This window comes from Megalops cyprinoides, chromosome 2 (assembly GCF_013368585.1).
Source record: "Megalops cyprinoides isolate fMegCyp1 chromosome 2, fMegCyp1.pri, whole genome shotgun sequence".
Lineage (NCBI taxonomy): Eukaryota > Metazoa > Chordata > Actinopteri > Elopiformes > Megalopidae > Megalops > Megalops cyprinoides.
In genome coordinates, this window is record NC_050584.1 from 10,234,894 (window position 1) to 10,261,096 (window position 26,203).

Here is a 26,203-nt window from a genome sequence, read left to right on the forward strand (position 1 = left end):
CCCTTGTTGCACTCAGGCTTGAGATATTTGCTGGAACGCATCAGATTTCTGGTGAATGGTTGCTTGTTGTGACAACAGTAATGAAATGAGCAACACTGTAGTTGCTGAGAGTTTCGGGAGTCGAGAGGAAGGAAAGCCCCAAACCTATCAGCAACCTGTCAGACCTGCTTGCACAGCTACACTGTACTACATCTGCCCACATGCCCGCGCCTACTTAGCATACCAACCTACACCCACTGTAACCATGTACTTCCTACTCTGATATCATTCGTCTCGTTATGGTGCATTGATAAGCAGAAGATAAAATGTTATTGATTACTGCAAATATATTATGAATTTTGAGGAGCTGTTTAGGCACTGGCTATCACCTGTCTAAAATCACCCATTAAACGGTAGCTTGTTCCCTTTTTCTAGCAGGTGAAACAAACTGACTTGTGTTGGATTTGAAAGGAAATACAAGCAGGCGTTCATTCATTCAGATTGTGGATAGTGTATTCAGTTCATGTGTTAATGACAAAGGTCATGTGGAGTAACAGCGAAACTTCCACTGTGCCAAAAGAAATGGCACAACTGCTGGCAGTGTCAAAATCATAATCTATGTAAAATACAAAAATTAAAAAAAAAAAATTTGTAACACACATGTTGGAAATCAGATGAGAACACATGCAACATAGTTTATGCCTCTTCTCTAGCAAGCTTTGGAGGGAGCAAATAATTCCTGAGCCATGTAATCAGCAACAGAGGCTTCCACGTGTACTCAACTGGAGCTTGATTCATTCAGAATGCAGCGCGCAACCACGACGAAGCCAGAACAATCTGTGGCATTGATGTCAAATACACAAGCATACAATAATATGGAATTTGTGGCACACTGATTTAGCAAATCTCTCACATTCACAAGCTCAAACACTGTAAACACTGGTAAACAAGCACACCTTCCACTCATAGCAATTTTGGGTAATTTGCCTAAAAATAAGAGGCTTTCCCCTAATTCCAGTTGTGGGCACCCTCAGAGTAGTGTTTCAATTAATCTGTGACGGACTGTGGGCCTTGTCATTGTCATTCTGCCAGCCGTGGGGCTGCTAAAATCATGGGTACGTTCTTCTGTACGGTCAGTGAGACAGGCTCACCACACATGTCCACATACTTCAGGGTTTGAGCCTGGAGGTGTAAACACTATGTGGCTCAGGCCCAAATGTTTGAGAATTCTGGCTCTCGACCAGTAATAGCATAACTCAGTGCAATGTGAGCACACAGAAATATCCTCCTAGCTTCCCACAGTCGTCTTCATTAGTGATCTGAATGCAACACAGGGCTGATGTCAATGAAAATGGCTTTACAATGAAACATGCTCCTAATACAGCAACAGACAGACAAAATGCGGTTTATAAAGCATATAATCATACAAAAGTGGGATAAATTAGTGGTATAAATATTATGTATATATGTACAGAATTTTTACACTTTGGTTGCATTGTAAGTGGTAAAAGGCAGGCAGAAGAGAGATGAGCTTTAGCGATAGCTACTGGAGGCTGAACACTGCATTGCGCATGTCTTTGGCACTGACCAGTCCTGATGGCAAGTATTGTGTTCAGTTGGCCACTGAGATGTAAAACTTCTCAAAGTTATGTTCGTTATGAAAATACTTCCATTTTGAAAGGAGACTCACGTGGTCTCACCCTGTTTGTGCTTCAGTTTATCCCAACGGCAGCTTGCCATGCCTTCTCCATTCTTCTTCACAAAGCTGTGATCCTGTTAAGTGATTCTGTACAAGGGTCATATCGTTTAAATCCACACCAGCATTTGATCTTCCTTGACTCAACATGCAAATTCTCATAGATGACCAGCAGGTGGCAATATCTGACCCTTTTTGATGGTCAATCGTCATTCTGTTCTTTCACTTGTGCTCTGCCCAGGTGTTCGTCTTCAGGTTGTTCTAGGTTTGAAGATCCACTCACAGGTCGGGTTAACACGGTATAAGTCCAGAAGATGCGTTTCAGGATCCAAGCAGCGCTCACCTATAATATAAATATGACACTCAGTATGTGATAGTGGTAAGAATAAAAGTAATATTTAGCTGGTGTCTTACAGCCTTGTTTCAATGTTCAACTTGCCAAAAAAGAGCAAGTACTCATGGGTGGATTATTTGCATACCTATGTTTCCTCCAACCTCAAACAAATACTGTCGTTGTCTTTTACTAGAGCTGCGAGAGCCTCTGTTTGAAGAGAAAAGAAAAATCGGAGTTTAGTTGGATTTTTTTGTTAAAGCGCACACACACAAACACAGACAGAGACACACATTATGGATGGTAACTATCACACATGCATGGTGACATGCTTTGCTGTCTGCCTATCAGTGTCCTGGTCTCAAAATATGGCCGTACTGGTGAACACATGAGTACACACACACACACAGACACACACACACCCCACCTGGTCTCACAGTCAAATCGAGCCATGACATCTTTGGCTTTCGTCTCACTGTCCAGTTGTATTGCCATGGAGACTTTTGCATGCAGAGGCGCATGAACCCGAATGACACCCTCACGCAGGTCAGACACCTGTGGACATACAGTGGAAATCCCTTATGCCTGTCTCTGGCATGTAGCCAACACTGTTTTTATAAGAGAGCTTCATAATTTCAATAGATGTGTCTTCTTTTCATTTTAATCCCCACATCTCCCATTCCCGGTAATAAAACTAAACATATTTGAGGAATATGCGCAAATGATAACCTTTCTTCTAATAAGAAAATAAGCAATCCTACGCAGAGATTGTGCTGGTCCACATTTCATATTCTCAGTGTGACATTCAATTTAGAACACTTTTAATCATCCTTCTAATTAGATTGTAAATTTGCAAGTGGTCACAGTGATGTGCGATTAATGAGAAAATTACAGCATTCACTGGCTGGAAACACATTACGAACACTGGTTATTTAACTGTGATAGTGAGAAAACTGCAGGTGAGAAAAGGCTATATGGGTTTTAATAAAATCCATAACCATTCATTAATTAAAGTCAACCACTGAAGACATACACAGGCTTGAATTAAATCAGAATTAAGTAATTTTACATCTTGCCTTTAAAGACAGTAACCTCGAAGTACAGACAACTGCATAAAGACTGCTTTTAACAAAGCATTTTACAAAGCAATTTCCTATTATATAATAATTGCACAACCTACAGTACACTAACATTTCCTGAAACATCTCTGTACATCTTTAAAAAGTCAAAACAAAACAAGATATTCTGATTTGCAAAGGAAATGTACTAAATGTCAGAATTGTAGCTCAAAGTTGTCAAAATTCAAATGACTAAACTTCAAATGCATGTTCTTGTTGGCAGAATACTTAAAACTGAAGTATGTTCTACTTCATGATTGTGAACAGCTCATGAACAATATATTTAAATTACAAACATTATAGTTCAAAATGAAGTACTTTTACATTTACATCCCAAAACTGCAAATACAAACATGTACAATGCAATGACTTAAAATTATGTGGCTCTCAAATAATGACCTCAAATAGGAACAGTTGTTAAAATGTTAAAATAGCATAGCATATTTATGTTGTCAAAGAAGTAATTTCAAGACTCAGAATTTCATCAGCAGCTGTGTCCAGCCACTTGTTCCTACCAGGGCACAAATTCACAGTATTCTGGATGATTTCCAATATAAGGACATAGATTTGGTTGGGCTGAGAAATGACCATTTTTAATGTTGTTAACTGTAAACCTATTGGTTGCCCAAGTTCTGAAGTACGTGCTTCTGCAGAGACCCCGCTGTGAGCAGTGGGTTTATGGCTTGCGTTTTCCTGATCACAGTTCTGACTCAATCGAGTTTAGCTCTCTGTGGGAGTGGTAGACGCTGCCTAGCGTACCTCGCTTCTCTCTCCTTTGTCACGCTCGGCGTTCCTTCTCCGCAGCAGCCTCCTCTTGGTCTTCTCCGAGCCGGGGGTCTTCTTGCTCACAGGTGCTTCATTCATCTTCCGTACCTGGCTGATCAGAAAGGATGGGACCTGAGGGGAAAGGAAAAAAAAAACATCCATGTCAATTTAGAACGCAAAGGCAGATGGGGTCTGCACCTACAAAAATATGGCTCGATTGTCCTATTCACCAGTGTTCAAGGAATACAACCTCAACTAACGCATTAAGGATTGCAATCGTATCTAATAAAAAAAAGTAGGTGTGTAACTGCTCAGTTGAATTTTGCTTATTGATTGAACTTTACAATCTGGCAGCATGCCACGCGTGTGTTAGCCAAACCCCACTTTCTCTAGGACAGGGTAGTCATAGTTTGAGAGGTGAAGTCAAAGTCAGAAGAGTGGCGGCAGGACACTTTGTGTAGCTCACCGTCCATAACAGGTCCTGATGGGTGATGAGGAGGCGCACCAGCTGGGCGGAGCCCGGCGCCCCTTGCATCTCCTCCAGCTTGGTGCTCTTGCCACGGGAGATGAAAAGGTTGGGCGCCACGATCATGGAGACGTTCCACAGGCTCATGCGGTTCTTGTCCTCATTGGCCACGACCTTCCTGAGGAACTCCAGCAAAGCCTGAAGACCAGTGTTGCAACCATGTGGTGAGAACATTCATCGTCCGGTGGGCCTTTAGCAGCATATAAAACCAGCCTAACTGAGGCCAATTCATGACCCAGCCTTCTGCAGCTTTTGTTGGTGTAAGTTTTGTTTCCTTCCTTTTCACTGGAAGTCATTGGAAATTTATGAGCTTTTCAGCATAATCTAAACTGGGCACCTCTGTGGTATTCTGCACCTTCATTATGGTGTTGTAATTGCAGAGAATCTGTAATGTAGTATGCTTGTCTAACCTGTTTTTCCTACTACTTCTCCAAACACTCACATAATTACTATGTGCCAAGTCACAAATATTTTTATTCTTACTAAAACATGAGGTCAATGACACAGCCCAAATATTCCACAGAAAGGAATTTCCTCCAGTAGTATTTACCCAGCTAAAACACACACAAAGAGAACATGTAAACTGTGGAGGGATGTCAAAGGATGATTTGCCTTTAGGGCTAATCCCCCTTTAGGGCTAAGCTCACCCAACACTGGAGATTCTAAGGTTGTTTATCAGAATCTCACCTTCAGCGTGTCTCTGTTAGGCTCTGGCAGCAGCATGATCAGCAGGTGCAGGGCTTGGATCTGATGTTTGAACAATGAGATTTCTGACAATCACAGAAACAAGAGGAGAGGCAGTCAATACCTCAAAAAACAAACTCCTTCAACATACACCTTCAAGAGCTCAGCAGGGGTTGTGTTATGTAGTAAAGGGAAGATGACAACTAAAGAGAGCTACGGTGCCATGTAAGCAGTCTGCAACTCAACCAACTCAAACATTGAAGACACAAACAGACATAAGTGTGTCGGGTGTGTACAGCACAGTTCACAATGGTTGGTAAATTCAGTTCTAGGACATGCCACAAGATGGCAGTGGTGTTGGCAAAAATGTTTCAACTCATGAATTTGCACAATTTTCACACACTAATTCAGGCAACGCATATAATAAGCTGTTCACACCTATCAGACCAGTTGTGAGATTAATTAGAGTCATGGCATACAAAGGTTTAAATGTTGAAATTCCAACAGATCCAACACTGAGAGAGAGAGAGCTGGACAGTAATTTGACTGATAAACAGCATTTGTGTCGAAATGTCCCAGTGTTCTGAGAGTGAAACAGCCCTACCAGCACTAACATACTAGGGAGGCTTGGACAGTAGAAAATAGATATTTCCATGGTATGTGGGTTGAGGGATCGATGTCCACGCTACTCCGCAGAGTTCTCGGTAGAAACCACAGTGCAGTTGGAGCAGTGCTTGCGCGTGGGCCGAGCACCACATGTCGGCCGTGTATATTTGGAGAGGAGAGAGGCGAACAGCGGAGGAGTGCTCTTGGAGGGGGGGGGGGGGGGTGGCATTGCGGGGGAGGGGGACGAACGACTCACTCTGCACTGCGACGAAGGCGGGGAGGTGCTGATGAGTCAGCAGGGGGCAGGGCAGCTCCCGGATGAACATCTTGAGCAGGCCCGACGCGTCATTGTGCCGGACCTGGTCCCAGTCAAACCGGTCTTCGTAGAACTTGGACTCCAGCTCTTGCCGCAGGTGCTGCCATCCCACAGACGGAAAAAATTAATAAATAAAAATAAGACAGGAAACTGAAGCTCCCTCAGTTTCTCAGACAGTTCGTCCATTGTTAGCGGAGGCTGCTCTGTGGTGAGTTCGGACCACACCAGCGCAAAGCCGTACCCCAGGCTAACCACTTCCATGTGTGTCTGCCCCCCCCCCCCCCACCGCCAACTCAATCCCACAGGGAGCCCATTACCTACAAAGCTTTCCCTCTGAATGCTCCTGGGGTATGAACTCAGTGAACGACCTGCAATGGCGTCAAACAAATCAAACTGGGACATATTGGGCTCCCTAGCCTCCTGTCTACGCAGTGGAATCCCTCCTGACAGAGGCAAAGCTTTAATCAGGGAGGCGCCAAAACCCACAGGACATCATACTCACAGAGTGCCCGAACTCAGCACTGCTCCACTCATTCCGACACAAGCCAGGTTAATATGAGCAACTGCAGGCAGTAAAACTACACAGGCCACAAATACTAAGCAGGCCTAATAAAGAGAGAGATAAGAGAGGGCGCCGAGAAGTGACACTGGACTCTTTCAGACATTCAGAAGGAAGACACTGTTACAGCTTTGGCCCGCTTGCACTTCTGTAACTACAGCAGTATGTATTTTCTGTACTACTCAGCGGATCCTGCTAGACCACAGTATATGCTACAGTGGTGTTACAGGAACCTGCTGAAATGGATAAATCTTGTGCATGGAGGATGAGAATAAGAGAAGTTCTAGGTCATTCTGGTGACATGAAATGATGTGAAATAATTCAACATAATTCACAAGGATTCTACGAAGTAAACAGCTTCGCTGGAACAGAGAACAACATGGCACCGAGGCAGAGGTTCAACAGCAGTGAGCGACAGACTGTCACGTGAGAAAATAGTCGCGTTCGTGTCAGTGGGACTCGGTGTCGTTTGCCGTGGTGGTACACCGAGCTGCAGAGGTGCGGTCTCACCTTGACCCTGGAGGCGGAGCCTGGCACCCTCAGAATGCCCTCTGTCTGCAGTCCTGTCTGCTCCAATTTGGACAAAATCTGCCAGCGCAAACATGCACACAAAGCACAAAACACCCACACGCTCGGTGAATACGGGCATTACTCGCATGAGGCTCTGAAATGCTGAATTACAAAATTATTTTGACTTATTTCCTCTTACTGCTAAGGACTAAGCAATTGAACTTACAAAATGGGTGTTCACATTGATGAGCAGTAAAATGAAGAATTTTAAACATTTGTTCTAATCTCGCCCTGGGGAGAGTGGATAATATGTCACACCTCTCGGAACTGTACAAGCAATGGACTAAAATGGCTGTGGTAAAGAGCTGTAATTATTTTGATTAAATACAATGCTGTGTGCTTTCATAGAACATATCCGCGGTTCAAACATTCCAGTCTGCCGAAAGAGGAGATGGATGTTTCTGAGCCAGCACCATGAGATAACACGCTATCGCTCAAGCGCACATTTAAAACCAGGCAAACTGATCGTCCCTTCTGATTGCTCGAGCCCCCCTCGCCACTCTCCCTCCTCTGCTCCCACGGAAGCGTACACCACATTAGTATTTTAGCACCTCACTGCTTTGCATTTAGCTTCACCTAACAGGTGGGACAGATTCACTTCAACTGTTTGCTGCATCAAAGGCAGTTTGTTTGATCCTCATCAGACAGGAGTCTAAACGTTAAATTGCACGGTCCTCCTCAGACATCAACACGGTTCTCCTCTCCCCCAGTCATAACAAGTGGAATCCTGGCGATGCCGAGGCGGCAGCTGTCTCTGTGGGGGAACAGCTGCTGCGTATCGTCTCACAGCCGCGGGGAGCAGTTCGCAACACTCCTGTGCTGCAAACCTAGGGCTTGTCAAACTGCAAAACCTTCAGAATAGTGTTAACTCTGGACCCACTCTGGAATTTCTTGCTGATGCCACGAAGTCCATGCTCTGCCCCAAAAGGGTCTGAGTGTGCTGATACAGAGAGACGTGACAGGAATCAGCGCTTGGGCTGCAATCGGCAGTCCAGCTCCCACCCTCTCGCAAAACCGCCCTTGAGCCGCTCTGGCCTACTCCCACTCGCACAAACATCTGAGGCGGAGAAGAGGCCTGATACAGCTTGCAGGATTGGGCTGTTTGGTGTGACCCGAAGGCCATCTGGGCGACGGTACTGTGGGTTATCGCTGGGAGGGATAAGCGAGGGAGTGGTGGTGGAGGAGCGCAGCAGACAAGGCCTAATCTACAGCACTGATGAGTAAGTAGAAGCTGAATTAGTATGTGTAAACCCACAAAACAGTGAGTAATATCTCTCCCTCCGCAGTAAACATCCCACTCAGCCACAGCCAGGAACTTCTCTTTACCTAGCCACAGACAAGGTCACCAAGAGAGAACCTGTAGTTTGTATTTACCAAACGAATCTGTCTTTAATTTTGGTGCAATCAGTGGCTCAAATCGCAATAAAGAAGGAAAAAAAAAAAAGACTCAGAGAAACTTTGAAGAAATTCAATAAATTCACGAATGAGGTGAAACTGCCTGCCACACAGTGATGGATATCAACAGCACTGCCTTCAAAGCAGAAACTTTCCTCATACAGTCTTGCAGGCCTACCTTTCTGAAAACAAGAGGAACTTTGGACCCTGGGATTAACTTCTGGTCGTTTTCCAATAGAGTTGCGAGGGGAACTCCGAAGATTCCACTCTCTGTCAAGACAGAAGCAAATTGAGTGTTCACAACCTCTGCTGCGAGTTTCGAGGTAGCGAGGGAAGAGACCGCCAACCCCGAAAAACCACGACCCACCTCGAGCTTTGCTGCGCACCGTCCGGTTCCGTTTCAGCTCGATTCCCAGGCAGTCGTAAAATGTGGAAAGCTCTATCAGAGAGATGCAGGAGATTTTTTTCATGTCTTCCGATGACAGGTCTCGCACCTTCGTCAGCCCCAGTTTGGGCCGAAAGGGTTGAATGGTCTGCACAAGAGGAGAGAAAGTCACTTTAGTTCTGTAACTTCATCCCAAATGTCATTCCATGTATTTAGCGGGAAAAGCCTATTTAAACAAATTCAATAAATGCAATTCTAAACTGCCTAAAGTGAACACAGTGAGTGTGTGCCTACGCATTCTTCATATATCAAAGACAACAGAATGAACATAAGGTCATAAGGTGAATACTCACAGCTATATATTTTACACACACACACACATATATACATACATATTCACATATGTGTGTGTGTTTACAGTATTCATTCAGAATGCCAACATGACAAGAAAACACTGTTACTGTGAGAAGCACAGGGAGCAAACCCTTGATACTTTAATACCAGTCATAGTAGATGTTCTTACTGCCAGGTGATGAAGGAATGTTTATACACTGTGGGGATCTTGCCAGCAGAAAAGAATTTTAATCTGCATCTAGGGAAGACCTACTCCTTCCTGACAAGCATAGGGCTAGAGTTTTAATGGCACAGCTAATGGGAAGAAGTGTGTGTGTGCGCGCGTGTGTGTGTGTGCACACGCGTGCTCACTTGTGCAGTCCTGTCATCCCTCCTGACCCTCTGACAGTCCAGGCAGTCCTTCCCTTTCCTGTGGGCAGCGGCTCCCTCCGAGTAGGGCACCTCAGAGGACAGAGTGTCCCGTGAAGGCTCGCAGTCCGGCACGCGGCTCTCCCCTGCAAACGGAGCCGGCTGTGAGAAACATGCCCTGCGACGCTCGCCCCAGCGGGACGCGGGGGGACGGGGGGTGAGCGCACGCTATCCTCATGTGATCACCGTCCGAGCGCTTCAGCGTTACGGCTCGTTTACGGTCACAAGGCTTTACAAGTGTAGTAACAGAGGCGAACTGCTCGAAACAATGAGCTTAACTGTATTGGCTCTTCTGATCTCTCAGTGCGATTGGACAGAATGAAGAAAGCTCCACTGGAAGAGGGAGGACCCTTGCGCAGTCACTGAGGCGCGTACCTTTTACGGGCATCCAGATGGGCAGCTTGGATGGGCGCTGGGTTTTGGGCGAGATGGGGGAGATGGGGGACACCGGGGCGATCTGCTCCTTGGCAGGTATGGACTGCAGAGAGAGAGAGAGAGAGAGAGAGAGAGCGCACTGAATTAATGCCCGCTTGAGTCAAATTCAATTCCCAAATTAATCTCACAGCACAAGTGCTTCTTTACTGCTGCTGTAAATATTCAGCATTAGGTGGTTTTATAGTGCTATGGAGATGTCATTTTAATGAGAAGTACATAAAAATGTCTGACATCTGGAGAGCTGTTTTATCATTTAACCACTGTGAAGGTCATCGATTTGGTAACATGTGCTTGTACCATGCAATTGCACATCATGATGGATTTTCTAGGCTTGATTTAAAAATGAGGTCATCCTTTCAGAGTGAGGACTTAAGTGCTGGACACTGAATTGTAAAATATAAATGACTACCCTAAAAGACGAGAACCAAGAGGTCTTTCCCATTATTCTTCCTAAGGAGATAAGTGCGAGGATTTGATGAAGAGCTCTAAATTTTATTTTATTTTTCAAAAAACGACACTTATTCATCATTTTATCACGAACACTCTGACAATGATGTCAGTCCTTTGGCTGTGCATCAGTGGAGTCTGAGTAAATATGGATTGGTACCCAAAAAAACAAATGGATCAAATTCAAGGACGGTCAAATGCCAACAAAACTGCTAAACAAAACTACGTCTAGCAAAGTTCCTATGGAATGTCAGTCAACAGCATGGGCATAAATTACGGGGGGGGTGGGGGGGTTGTAACCCCCCCAATAATCAAAACCGGCCAACACACCCCCCCAAATAATCATATTCATGGAGACCTCAACCCCCACAATGTTCAATCCAAAAACTAATACAAAATGCCCTGCCACTCCTTCCTGTACCATAGTCTGTAAAATATGTACCGCCAGAATTACATTCACAAAGTAAGCTTGAGGTGCACAGCTCTAAATGTGAACAGGCATGCACTGTGGCATCTTTCACACTGACATATGAACCGGACTAACTTGATCCTGGTTGAAGTCCAGGCAAGAAAGCAAAGTGATCAAAGAATCAAGCCGTTTTAAACCTGACAACTGTGTTCTCTGTGTTCTGATCAGTGGATTTGAATGTGGCATCATAGGCTATCAAATCTCCCAACTGTTAACACCTGCTACAGGGGAATTTTACAAGGGCAAATGGAAAGTACCGAAAATAGCTTTAAAACAGCGTATTAAGATAGCTGGCACAAAAACCTGTTAAATATCTAGTTCTACTGTGCTAAATGTATCAGATAAATATAAATCTATTCGATTCATATTTAAGATCATAGCAGGATAAAATGCCATATGATGCAACATCAGCAAGAGAAAACAACAGCTAACATGGCTGCTAGCATGGCTACACAGCTGTCTTGTTATGCTGCCTACACTCATAATGTACAAGGTCTTTTTCCCCTTTGTAAATATTACTTTGTTTATTAGCTGTATTCTGGGGAATAGTTAAAGACAAAGACTACAGGGAAAAGCATAAAAATGCGAATACAGCCAGCTAAGGTCATTTGGTCCTGTCTGCAATGCCAACTGCGTTTGTGATCATTATGCTGTCTTCCCAAATCAGATGGTGTCTACCTGCTGTTCACTTTGTGCTCCAGTTCTCACATAGATATCAAATCCATATATTGCTTTTAGAGCAAAGCAGTTAATGATGCAGAAAGTATATAGTGTACTTTATTCCCCTAATTTAACTTAATGGAGCATTTCATATTAATGTAACTAGCTTGCCTTTCAATTTTGAGCAGGCTTGGAAAGATTTTCGTCCATCGTTAGTTTGCTTCCCAGCTAAGCTGAGAGACTTCATGTTCGCCCCTCGATCGTATTAATGTTCATGCCGCAGCCCACGTGTGAGAGCGCACAAGAGGCTGAGTCCAGCTCCGTGTCAGAGAGCTCAGCTGTCAGTCCAGCTGAGGGTGACTCATCACACAGTCCTCCCTGCCAGCGGTCTGACTCACCACCAGGGCTGGAGCCACAGCTCAATCTGTGCTAACCAAGTAGACAAAAGCACTGATCCAGCCCTTATATTCCGGTTCCCCTCCATCCCCCCCACACCCGCCTCATCAATATTTCACAGTATCATAACAGCAGGTCATGGCCCTAAGATTGTCATAACCGCCACAGACCGTCCCGTTACTGTTAGTCACCTTCCCCTCAGTGGGGAGCAAACACAATACTTGCATTACCTGAACTAAAACCGCCTCTCGCTTCCTCTGTGCTCAATGACACGTTTCCATCTGCACTGAAATGCCTTTGTTGACGGCAAGTAGCAGGGACTTCCCTGTTTCCCCCCGTCACGCATTCATGCATGCAGAGCTCCAGTTAAAGCGGCCGGCCAGCGGGATCTATTTCCAGAGCTGGGGTCAGCTGACGCACCAGCTGAGCACACCGGGGTCGCGGGCACAGCCACGAGAGGGAGACTGTCGTATTTCAGCGGGGTCGGGAACGGGTGGCCGGCTGTGCCAAATGTGTGTGAGAATGAGAGGGAAGCACCACGGCATCTCAAGCACTTGTGTAGAATGCCCAGAATCCCCTGCTACATTTCATTCAAGCGCCAAAGCAATGTGCAGATAAAATGAGAAAACGAAAAGCCCACATATCAGTGTTACAACAGTGATGTAGGACAGATTAACAATAAAGAACACCTGTTGCCTGTCAATCAGATTTGTGGCTCAGCCTCTTTACATTCTCAATCAGTAGAGATGCAATGTGAACTTCTTAGGATTACTGGTGGCTCACTGGAGTGAGATGAAGGCTCACTGTGAATCGCCAAAAATTGACATAGCATTGGACGTTGTCTGGGGAGTTCTGGGAAAGATAAATTGATCTCGGTTCTTTGATTTCCTGGACAGAAATGAAAGAATATTGCAAATAGAGTGATCCAAATAATAATTAATGTTCTAAATGTCAAATAATTTATATTTACAATAAATGAGCAATATCTTTACCCATTATCATTATATATAATTATATTTAATTGTCTAAAGCTTAAAATTGACAAGTTGACATTTATCTGGACACGCTGCTCACTTTTAGTTTCATTTCAAAATGGCGTGAGGCAGGCAGATGGGTGTGTCTCAGAATTACAAATTTATGAATCAACAGGCTGCCCTCGTATAACAGGGTTTGACCTGTTTGGTCAGACGATAATGTCGCTGTTTGTCACAGAGGATCTGGGGTCCTCGCTCACCGGTGCGTCGACGCTGGAGAAGACGTCGCGGACGTGGCGGATGGGCTGCTTGTTCCTCTTGCGCAGGGTCTGGGTGTAGTTGTCCAGGCGCTTCCTGACGAGGGCCGCCTGCGAGCGCGTGAGGGTGGACAGGATGGCCTCGGTGGGGCCGTCTCCCGGGGCCCCAGACACCAGCGTGGAGAGCCCCGCCTCCTGGAGCCACGCCTCCTCAAGCTCCGCCTCTGAAACACACACGCGGGAGCCCCACCATTCCAGCTTAAGGCGCTGTATGCAAATTGTGTATGCAAATGGCTTATGACAGTAGAAAACTGAAAGGGAACATGCGCTGCAACTGTAAGATCCACTCTGCGACTGTCCTAACATTAAAGCAGTGCTCTGCAGTGCCCTGCTGCTGCTCCTTTGCCTGGTGGACGGAGCGTCACATACCGTCGCTGCTGCGCCGCTCCAGCTCCTCGTAGCCGCCGTGGCCAGACTCCTCGATGCTCTTCATCTCACTCCAGTAGTCCTCCATGGAGCCGCAGTCCAGGGAGTCCTGAGAGTCCTGGGACACCGAGCGCTCCGTGGGCGGGGGACGCTGCGCCTCCGGGGAGGTCATCCTGTCCAAACCCTGGTAGCGTACTTTCCTGAAGACGGCAGAGGTACAGGCTCGGTTACTCAGTTGTGAAGGTGCTCGATGATGTAAGCGGCTCGTTTAAGCAAGAGATGTACTGTGGCTTGTTACATAAAGTGTTTGTTCTTGTGGGCATGACACGTGGATGTGCACCTGTGCAGTTGTGTGCCCAGTATGGGCTTGTGTGCCCATGTTTTGACTGCGTTAATGCAAATGGAATAACACAGTTTAATACAATACAAGCTGAATGCCATTCCCCTAAGGCAATTTCTTCCACAGAGCATGCTCTCCTTTTAATTAAACTTCACTATGCTTGGTAAATGCTTCAATGCCATGTCTTTACACAGCCTATTAAAAATAATGACAAACAATTAAGTTTTGGATCGTGTTTTGCTTTTTTTTTCTGGGAGACACTTGCAGATGCGCACATGCATGCACACTTTCATATGGATGGGAAATACCCACTTTTCCCATGAGCTCTCAACAAAAGCCTGTGTCTATGCCTTCGTGACACAGGGGGTTCAGTGGAAGGCGGAGTTTCGGTGTCACTGAACATTTAGAGAACACTGAATATTTAGACCCATCGTTCTCCGTTTCCATTATCTCAGCACAGAATACACCACTCTCCTGAACATCCCTATGAATGGGAAAGGAGGGACACGACAGAAAAAAGAAGGCAACATTACGACGAGAAGCTGTTTGCACTTATTCTCTAATACGCTCACTGAAGTGAGCAGATTGCTTCCTTTGGGTCTCCCCAGGCAAAATTACCTTACATAATGGTCCTACACCTACATTAATGTCAGGTTATGAATGAGTGAAGCCATTATACAATCGGCGTTGCTGAAAACAGACACACAACCACTCCTGCTTGTTCCTGACTAATTAATTCTTTATGCCAATCCCTTCAATGGGCCATTTATTATTCTAAACCAGTGATAAACCAGAAGCTCTTATTTCAGCTCTGCTCAATACCTTTGCAACACATGAGACCAAAAACAACACTGCTAAAAACAGACACATTCGTATCTACTCTATTAGGGTAATACAATTAAAAAAGCCTTTGTGTCTGTATCATGAGCCATTTATCATTTGAAAGTAATCTCTCTCTCTCTCTCTCTCTCTCTCTCTCTCTCTCACACACACACACACACACACACACATTGTGTAGCTCAAGAGCTGTCTATGAACTGACAACATAAACAACAGCACTGTCCAGCGTTATGTCCCTTGTCCATTTTGCTCCCACACCCCAACTTTTGATGCTGCTTGCCTCTTGTTACGGGACCGTGATAACGAGGAGCACCCCTGACATCATCGGGCCTTTCATTTTTCATCCTGATTTATGGTTGGTTGGGGAGAATCAGCTTGTTACATCTTTCAGAGTGAAGAAATAGGTCACAATCCCTGACACTCATCTTAGGAAATGCGGTGGGCTGATCCATTTAAGCAGAATTTAGGGTTTGTGGTCAGAGGGTCTGTATGGTTTGAAAGGCCTCTAGTTATATTGAAATGAGGTTAAGTCCCCTTAAAGCCCTTATCTCACCCCTGCCAGCTGGAAAGATGACCGTCATGGGAGGTGAATGAGAGGGCTGGTCTGTGAGGGACTCTCTTTTGTGTAGACTCCTTGGCAATGTTCAACAGGCTCCATTAACACCCAGAAAATTGGAGGCCTTTCTCCTACAGCAATACACTTTCTTCACAGAGGAATGGTGCACTGTACAATCAGATGGAGCTTACTTTTTTAGCATCACTGCCTCCTGTCCATCTAGGCAGATTGGCAAGACGGAATCCAGAATTATCTGTCAAATGGCGGTAAGTCCTCTTATCAGCTCTGGCATCAGTATCAGACAGCAGGAGCAAACCTCATTTGAAGAGACATTATTGAATAAAATCCTGCATGATGGGAGTCAGGACGGAGTGTTAAGAGCGGAACTCATTTGTAAATGGACCCACAATCCCCTGGGAGGTGGACCTTTTCCTCCTCTAATCGATGCTGGTGTCAGCTGAGCTTCGTCACATTAACACAAATGTGCTGACCACATGACAGGAAGTCTACATGCTGGCAGCATTAGGACATAACTTCAAAAATCACATTTGACAAAAAAAGAGAGCTTGATGACTGAGTCGAATCACACTGTTTCAGAGGACATTGCTTATTTTTGCTCAAGAGGAAACCATCATAGGCATATGCTTTTTGCCAAGAATCAAACATGGCAGCTTATTCTGAAAAGCTGCTCATTACATCTCTCAGTCCTGAACAATGGGTTTGTTTGTGTAATGCTGCCACAGAAATACGCAGTACTTGTTGCAGAGCAGGTTTATTAATCAAGTATACATCATTGCTTACAACCAATCAAGTTTTGTTGCTGCAACCTTTTTGGTTTGCCCAACACCAGGTTACAAGCACAAATGGAAAATGTGTTACTTAGGGGAGGAGGCAGTACTTCCATAGTGGTTTATGTGACAATTATTCTAGATTCAAACTGACTGGGATTTTGAGTACACACCACTTACAGAACAAGGTGCATTTTTTCAGTCTGACTGGTGTATTAAATATGAATTGTGTATGCAAAATATCCATGGAGCACGCATTATAGTGAAAATCCAATGAATAAAATCCAAAATTATTTACTGCACATTACAAATTTCAAATTAAATTTATAACACATGTTTAGAGTTCAAAACCTTTAAAAGGAAGCTGTTGGATATGCCAGTGCTTTAATTTTTTCCTTCATGGTCTGAGCTGCATTCCTACTTTGCAGAAGCATTTTTTTTTTATCTGTGGTCTTATCAGCACAGACCATTCCAGTGATCAAGATCTGACCCCTCCTTCTGCATCATGTGACCACAGAAAGCACCCCCCCCCCCCCCCAACACACATATACATCTCTGCATCAGTTATGACAATGAGGAAAGGACTACTGAGCATGCAAATACAAAGCATGTACTACTATATACAGTCTGTCCCTGCTCATTTCCTCATTGTGGAGTAACTATAGAACAGAAATAAAGGAGGGTGAAGATGAGATGGAACAAGTCAAATAAAATTAACACTGCTTTATGAGAAAGACAAACGCTATTCACCCAAGTGTAGCAAGCTACCTGATACAGATCATATCGAGAGCACAAACAAAACTTCACCCCACATGGCATTCAACGGTGAGTTATGTATGACATCCTCAGCAAATTTGCACTGTTGCATATTTCAGCAGCTGTTATGATTACATGCCTGGTGATTCACCAGGAACAAATGACAAAACTCTCTCCAAGAGAGTGATGCAGCTGAATCCGGTTCATGCAACATGATTCGCACAAGTCTGTGACATTCTGGAAAAAAACTGCCCATATCAGAAAATTACTGGCCCTGATAATTCGATTCTGACTTGACTATACAGCCAGGGTTTATGATGTCCCAGTGTTCAAAACTGTGCCATCTAAGCAGGTCATTATTGGGGGAGGGGTCAAAGTTAAAAGAAAGTTGGGCTCATTACTCCATGAATACAGTAGTTAAGACAGAAAATTACCTGCACCCCCAAATGTTAACAGGCCTCTTGTGTAAGTGGGTAAGTGTAAATGTAAACAAACAGCTGCTAGGCTTGATCACCACAGAAGCACGGTGAAGGAAGAGACACACTTTCCAAGAATTTCAGGGTGAGAACTGCGGTTGGCTAAGTGCAAGTATGCAAGGCACAAATCTCAGAACGACAGTTCTACAGTCAATATCAGGGCAGCCACAAAGGCAACAAAATTTGGATTGCAGCATATGTAACCAAAAACTATGGGAAATTAGCTGCTTTTTGGATGTGTGCAAAAAAAGAATTCCCTTGCTCAACTGTACTTTGGCATAAAACAAATATAAAAGACCTAGTCTACTCCTTATTGCGTAAATTCACTCTATATTAAACAAAGATGCATGATACACTTAAACGTCCCTGTTTATTTTGAACAATGGCCCAAACCTCTAAACTCTAAGCCACCTGCTCCAATCCCTAATAACACCATTTCTAAAGTTCACCTCTAGAGACAAGCAATATCACAGAAACACATCACAGAAGACCTCTGTCAATGGAAAGTAAAATGGCATTACCTTTCAGGCTCTCATCCAGGTGGACAAATGGAACTTTTAGCAATTTTAACCAGTCCGAAAGTAAGCACACTAAGTTTCCTTTAGTGTTCACAAAGCGGTCTGAGTGTGAAGAGAGAGGAAGACAGACTGACTGCTGAATCTCAAGATTTTCTCTGTTGGAGTCAGGATCTCGATGAAACAAGCTCATCTCTCCGCCCACATACCTTCATCTGACTCCACACAAGGCATGAATCCAGCTCTCCCCCTCTGTCTCACCCTCCCTCATCCTCATCACCCCTCCCTTTCTTTCTCTTACCTTCTCTCTGCCAGTATATTGCATTGCACTTCCCCAATTGTTGTCCAGTCTTTTTTCAAGCTTAGATTCCGTCTTTATAGCTCATTGGCTGTTCCTCGATATCTTCCTATTGTTTTCAGACACCCTCTTAAGAGCTTTACTGTGTGTCACAGAGCTCTGCAATACTTATTAAAGGGGTCTATTAAAGAAATGTGGCCTCAGAATGGCTGGAATAATCAATAAGGTTAGCATTATCATTATTATCGCCTGTTTCTTTGACAGTCACTCAGTTATCTGACTTGCAGAGCACAACAACAAAAAAAAAGTAGAGAATAAAAAACAACTTTAATACACATAACAAATTAATACATGCCACCACAATGGTACACTGACTTAGCAATTACAATTACAATAACAATTTCACTGTAATCTATATGCCTACTAACTGTAGGCTAATCAAGACTGTAATTGACTCAAAATATTAACCTTTAGCACAAAGGTCTTTCAGTTTAAACAAGTCAGAAAAATACAACAGTGCATAGTCTACGGATCTCATTGATTTCAGCTCACTGATTGCTCTTTAATGTTCTATGCTCACAGAGAAAGGTATGTGAATTATTACTAAGAAGGCAAGATCATCTGAAATAGCTACTCGAAATATCTATGATATTGTAGAATTTTTCTACAAGAGCTACGTTCAATTAAAAACAGCATGTGCGCCAGTGAGAGAAATTTTCCATTTTCCATTTTCAGTAGATGAAACCACACGACTGAAACGCTTAAATATTTTGATGGTTTTTTTTTGGGGGGGGAGGGGGGGGAACAAACCTGAGGGGCTTATTGGATGCTGACTGATGGACTGAAAGCATGGCCCCCAAGGCAGTATGTAGGTCACTGATGAATGAGACTAAATTGGAAACATGTGGGGATAGCGACCAGCGAGTGTTCCCGAAAGGCCCCCGAGCTCAGTGGGTCCTGAAACCTGAGGCATGAGCCCAGGGACCCTCCAATTACAACTTCATTTCTGAAAGAATGTAAACACCAGAGCCATGGTGTAAAGTCCATAATCCAAGAGAAATACCTCAACGTAACTGATTTCGTGGCTCTTTCTCTTTAAAGCAACTGCAGATAAATACCGCAGAACTGCATCTGTTGTTCAGACTACATGGTCTGGCTATGCGTTTCATCAAATGGCAAAAACCTTTACTATATATGATAGTAATAGTTGAGCAAACGGAAGCAATGAATGATTTAATATTAGTCACCGATGCATGTCTCATGGTCAAAGGCTGTTGGACCCATACGCAGTTATTCATTAATTAGACACCTAATATAATGTCATGGAGATATTACCAACAGAGACTGTACTAACAAGACTACAAAACACAGAGGAAATGACCCTGCACCTGCCCTTGCTGACAAGAGGCACTTTTTGTTGAAGTGGACCAACAGGCCTCCCCTTATGCTCAGACCAGGGCAACTGCGAGGTTCTATATATAGTCCACAGTCGTCTCTACAGTCAAAGTTACTGTGCCATCAATCTGTGTCCCATCTTTTACAGCCCTGAAGGATGACTACCAGAATACTCGTATGCTGCATTCTTATGAACTGTTAAAAGGGAGTAGGGGTTTATCTACTACAGTATGCTTTTGACACTCAGCAAAATATGGTCAACTCGAGGGGCATCCACAAAAACAGACAAATACGACAAGCCAAGGCACAGCTGGCATGGTTTGTAAACTGAGATGGCACAGCTAAGTAGTGCAGCCTTTACAGTACACCCGAGGAAGACAAATATTTCAGTGGGCTGTTTGCAGTGAAGATAATCATAAATCATAATGTACCGTAAACCCAACTGGCTTATGTTTATGAGTCACATGGTCACATCCTTCTTAATCACAACCTTCATTGTTCATTAGCTTGTCACTGTAAACTCCGCTGTCAGACCTGTAATTTAACTGTCTGTAAAGACTGAAAATGGGAGGTTACAATGTTGCCAGATAGTGGCTTTCTTGTATCTAAACAGCCCCACAGAGTCACTGAACACGGCTGAGTGGCCTCACAAGTCAGCATCTCTAATTCAAATTCAACGGTGTAATGCTTTGTAAATGAGTCTGTTGGTACTTTTCAAAAGGAACCCATGTGAGGACGAGGCCCTGCCTTGATAATGTTCCACAGGGGCGCTTGCCTCAGCAGATATATCCTGTTCCCACTTTGGAGATAGTACTTTGGCTTGTGTTCATCTAGCATTTTACATGGCAACTAGAAACAAATTTCAAAAAGAACAACACCAGATAAGGTACTGGGACAGTCCATGAATGCAATTTAAAGTAATATAACTGCAAAATAACCATGTGACAAAATAAAGTAACTTATAATACTATATGCAAGTGATGTAACACACAGAAGTCTTGTGTTTCTGGAATGGTTGTTCCAAAGGGGTAGCCTCATTGGGGAAGCACCAGACAAACAACGCATAATATCAGTACCACCAGGATCAATAGGCAGATGGTAACTGAGCCAAGGAGCAAGCTCTCCATATTCTTCCTATGACATACTTATAGTGAGTATATCCATTATCTAGTGTGCAGTGTGAGAGGGAACTTTGCGGTTGTTCCTATTTCAAACACCTAAATTATGTAACATCGGCCCAGACACATATTACTGTATCACTCTGAGAGGAGTTTTCTGCCATGTTAAATTAGAAAGAATATAATGCCCATTTTCCATGCTAGGAGTCTCCACTGAAAACTAACCAAGAACATTTGGTAGAACAAAATGCTCTGCTGTTCATTTGGCAGAATTTTATCAGAGCATTGGGTTTTCACACTCTGGTGACCAGGATTACATATTTAAATGAAATCACAACGCATGAAATAAGCGCATCAATTTGCTCAGTAAACATTCAGGGAATAAAACGAATTAAATATCTCCCCTGAAGCAGAGGCCCCCAGGTGCTAAAGCCATGGCTATGGTCTGAATGCAAATTCATGCCTTGTCTGACTTAAATTATAACATGGTCATCTGGGAGGGGAAAAACTGAACAGCGGCCATTCAAATTGAGAATGGAGTTCCGACACCTAATTAAGCATCTGGATCCATGTTAAGTCTTGTGGGGAGCAGACATTGCAAAATAAAAATCGAACCGAACAGAAAATGGTCCCACGGTCACTTATATCAGAGACCTCCATACAGGTCTATGTGAAAGAGAATTTTTTTTTTCCATTAAAATAAGTGTTCTCTAAATACAAGACAACAGCTTGTACAAATGACTGCAAATCCATTTACATTAATAAAACACAATACCATATAAAAGGCCACATGAAATGTCCCTGCCGAGAAATATGCACGTTTGTGCAACTGAAAGCCAGGACAGGACTTCTTCTTACTCACCAACAATGATAATGATACAGTGGAAATGTAAAACATGTGTCTCTATGGGAGTGAAGTCTACACATATCCAGAAGTGTGGCCATAAAAAGCGCAACGTTTAATAAAGACAACAGAAAAACATCTATTCCTGCACAGCCTTTTAGTAATGTTTACCTTAACAATACTGGCTTAATTATCAGACAATCAGAGAAACAAATTTTAATGATGATATGTTTACTAAAAATCAAAAGCCAGATGGAAGTATCTTTCCATTTAGCCTAATGGATCTGAATGATAAATATGAGCCAAGTCTATGGAACGTATCCATCAGGACTTGATTTACTTTTGCTTTTACATAAGCAATTCCCAGAAACTGACAATTTAAACATTCACATACACAGGCTACTTTAATTCAGATAGATCAAGGTTTAAAGCAGACGCCATTTGTGTTCATAAAGAACTCTTTCAGACTGCTACAACTCTAAGAGCTGCTTTTGCACTAACATTCTACACCATTTTAAAATACAATTCTCTTCACAGGGCACAGCGAAATGAGCCGATGTCCATGTGTAGCATGCAAATGGATTTGAACAGCTACCAAAGCCCTAGACTTTGCACGGCTTTTCAGAGGTCTTTTCACAGTGCCGAGGAGTCAATGTACAACCAGTAGACAGGGCTATGCCTCGATCCCAAGGTAACTAAGCCCAGACTTCACTGCAAAGACTTGAAGAAGAAATGTATACTTTTCACTTTAACACTGCTATTTTCAGATCTCACTAATCCCAGTGAGGAAACCTTCCGATTCAAATCCAAAAGTTTCTCCACTGCCCATTCCTGTTGGACCATGCAAAGCAGTTCCAACCAAAGAGGTTGGGCTTCTCAGCATGTACCTGGGATGTGCCTGCAAATGAACAGACTAGCCTATTCCAAACACATGCTAGGTCCTCATGGGTGTATATCCACGCCATTGTGAAAGAACAAAATATTAGCTAGCATTCAGTGAAGTTCCTCATGGCACACTTATTATTCCAGCTACTGTACCCACATTTATCTGCTCGCAGTAAGTTCCCATGAATTGGTGTGAGCATAGGAAGGAAGGTATTCAAATCATATGTTAAAACGTTCAAAACAGTCACTGTCCTGCCGCGGCTGATTTTAGACTTTGAACAAAGCTGAATGAATATTAAAGGGTCTTTGTGTGTTTATTTACATGTTTGTGCTCTCACTCACTCAGCTGGGAGTGTTGTAAGCCTGGTCTGCCACTGTTGCTCATTTAAATAAGACGGATACACTTCTGTTCTCTTGTGCTGGAAGTCGGTCTGGATAAGACCATCTGCTTAACACTCACACATAACACACATGTTTTACACAGCACTAAGTATTTTATAATATAAAAAGTTTCATACTAGACATTTAAATTGTATCCAAGATTATGTTTGGGCTATATGTATTTTACCAACAACTGTTCCTTCCTTAATGTTAGCAAGTAGCACTATGAAAATAATCACCTCTACCTAAAATAAACAGTCTGGGAGCCTTGTGTTAGCATACTTTTAATCTTCGAATCTGACCTCTGCAAAGGACACGTAAGAAAAAACTGTCCAGCAGAAAAATGTGCTTAATCTTGTAGACTATGTTCTTTCTTTTCAATTCATCTTAAAATCCCTTATTATAAAAACAAATTATGTTTTATTTACACACACTAAAATATGACTATATTAATCTGGACCCTTTGCCATTTTAAAATGCAATGTCAGGATCAGTTTAATGAGTTGAAAACATTTCCCTTTCATAAAATGCTGATCTAGTTGTAACCAACACCATACAATATTCAGAAATAACAACCTGGAAATTAAACAGAGATCACCTTTGACAACTAATATTCAGCTTGAAAATATATCTGCTGCTTTCCTGCTGTCAAAATATGCTTCTGTCATTGGACACACACAACTATCTACTCAAAACAATAACTTCAAATAGTTTTCCACCAAAATGGTCAGTTTTTGAGTTGAGTTTCATTACCTGTGCATGCTTGGGGCTCCTTAGTCCTGCTCTGATCCCTCAGATGGTGAAACAGTTTGACCATACGTCTCCAAAAGTCGAGTCAAATGACAATCATGGTGAGAGCATACCTTGCACCAATCCAATGGAAAGTGGGCTGGAATGTTGACGAGCAGCATTTTCAAAAGCAAAACCAGGAAGTTTCTTTCCCCATTCTTTTTGTAATGAAGTCACTGTTCTATTTTTAGCTCTGCCACTCAACTCCACAATTTGTCAGAAACATTCTTAAGTGAATTATTCCCTTCACGTCTCACAGTGTTCCGCTTTAATACTGTTGGTTTTATTTCAGAAATGAAAATAGCCTCACTTAGACGTCAGATATGACAACTTTAAAGTTGAAATCCAAATCATAAAGGGTTATCCTTCTTGGTTCCTATTAGTGCATTTCTGTGGGTAAATGTGTCTTTCACCTGAAATCAAACTCTTGTCAACAAACTAAGTGAAACCACTCTTTGATTGGTGACTTGCCAATCAACACTGCAGATTTGAATGATACATAACAAGTTGTGCACACTTTTAGACTGAGGTCACAGTATTAGCCCTACCCTTCCTTTATTGTTTCTTCATACTGTCATAATACAGTACCTTGTTGTGTTTCTGTCAAACTACACTACATCCATACTTTCTGTGCCTGAGGGTACTCTACCCCCATGACTGTAAAAACAACTCACCAAACTCTCACAATACTGTGCCTCAGTGTAACAGCACTGTATCCTACCACGATGCCACAATGTTGTACCTTATTGCCCTATATGATATTGTACCTCGCTTCACTGTCATTATGCTACACCTCACCAAATGACAAGTTCAGTTGTAAGTATCAGTTCCAAACAGACAAGAAGGATCGAGAAATGTATTCATTTTGATGCAGCATTTGCCTTTAACAAACAGGCTGGGAAATTAAACAGACTTCGACAAAACCTATTTTGGTAGATACAGCAAGCACTTTCTGAGCATTACCACTGTCAGCTAGCTAAAAGGCTAGTATACACAAAAGTCTGGCACTAACTGAAAAGACTGTCTCAAAAACAACAAATAGGCAGTCCCCTTTTCATGATAATTTGGCTTCACAATAGTCTATATGCATAACATGTCAAAAAAATGTTTAGAACTTCCACCAAAAATTACGTTACAACACAGAACACAAGGACCTCCTTCATGTGTAAATACATTTAAATGTACAAATATTCACATTATTCATACTCACATTCATATTCATATCTTAAGAACTTTTAACTATAACATATATATTTAACCAACAAGATTTTAGTTTTGTTTTCATATATAGTTTTGATTTAGGCATTTTGTGAAAGCGTGCTCCTTCGCATGAGAAATACTTCAGACGTAACTTCAAATGTTCAAAGTGAACCGAAGCGTTACCATAAATTTCATGGGTTACTATGCATCCATTCCATGCCTGTTAACAGACATTGATCAGATTCTTGACAAAAATGCATGTGACAAGTCGGTTTCTCTTTCTTTTATGAAAAATAAAGTGCTCATAACCATGAGCAAGAATTTGATCATGCACACTCTTAGCCATTTAAAATAATAACTGAACTCATCATCATCCCATCCATTATTCAGAATAGTAAATCTGATTGGAAGCTCAACTACATTAGCAATGCTATGCTTTCAAAACAATGTACACAGAACCAGAGCTGAGAAGAGGAAATTGAGAAGTTAATGTTTAACTGCTTTAATTTCAGTTCTCTTACCTCTGCTTTGTGTATGTGATACTGTGTATGAATACTTTCATTTGAAATCTGGTTTTAAAAACACATAGCGTACCTCCATATGTTTCACAAATCAATTTCACGCATTGATATGTAATTCTCTACAATTCCAAGACAAAGTTGGCCCTTTTGGGGTCGTTTCAGATGGCTTTGTGATTTTCTTTGAGGACACAGGTATTGGCTCTTTATCTCCCCAGCTTAAAAGCTGGTTTTCAAAAGGGTTTCAATATGGACAGCTGAGCCTTGTGCAGTGCGAGTGGTATATACCACACTGCCAATTTTGCAGCATCCAGGCTCCATCACAGTCTCAAACCACTTTCAAAAAGCCACCTTCTTGCCAACTTGCAACACCACTGTAGTGTTCCAAGTTGTAGATTTACCTTCAATGTAAAAAGCGTCCTTCCACACCCTGGGAAGCCAGCGATTTGGATACGTTATCGGAAATAGTACGTGTGAGGTGGTTTATCACTGCCTCCAAAGTGCAGCATGAATAGAGCTGGTGAATCACCAGCATTTGTACTATGCGGCCCCGGTCCGTAAATCACTGAATCACCAATTCCCAACAGCTTTGCAAATGACAATCCTCGGAACACTTCTGTTCATCCTAGGCGATTAAAACCTTTTTTAAAGCTTTTATTTAACTTATTTATATGGTTAAATACCCTTAACAATTGCCGCACAGATGTTGCATTGAGTTGTTACAATTAAATGGCATACCACTTTCAAA

At 42.8% G+C, this 26,203-nt stretch overlaps 1 protein-coding gene across 2 annotated transcripts; it reads right to left on the reverse strand.

Annotated features, from left to right (window-relative positions):
• Nucleotides 1–201: 201 nt before the first annotated feature.
• arhgap28 (Rho GTPase activating protein 28) lies at nucleotides 202–23,763 on the reverse strand. 2 transcript variants are annotated; one of them, XM_036553379.1, is made up of 15 exons: nucleotides 23,702–23,763; nucleotides 13,760–13,956; nucleotides 13,334–13,554; nucleotides 10,068–10,170; nucleotides 9,636–9,778; nucleotides 8,913–9,078; nucleotides 8,724–8,815; nucleotides 7,091–7,168; nucleotides 5,962–6,121; nucleotides 5,103–5,185; nucleotides 4,356–4,553; nucleotides 3,884–4,021; nucleotides 2,434–2,561; nucleotides 2,155–2,216; nucleotides 202–2,018 (listed from the first exon to the last, which is right to left on the reverse strand). In XM_036553379.1, exons 1-15 carry the CDS (start codon nucleotides 23,707–23,709, stop codon nucleotides 1,927–1,929), a joined length of 1,869 nt encoding a protein of 622 aa, XP_036409272.1. In that variant the 5' UTR covers nucleotides 23,710–23,763; the 3' UTR covers nucleotides 202–1,926. The 2 variants fall into 2 exon arrangements, with proteins under 2 accessions (XP_036409272.1, XP_036409281.1); XM_036553388.1 differs by lacking the exon at nucleotides 23,702–23,763 and adding an exon at nucleotides 18,034–18,150.
• Nucleotides 23,764–26,203: the final 2,440 nt, after the last annotated feature.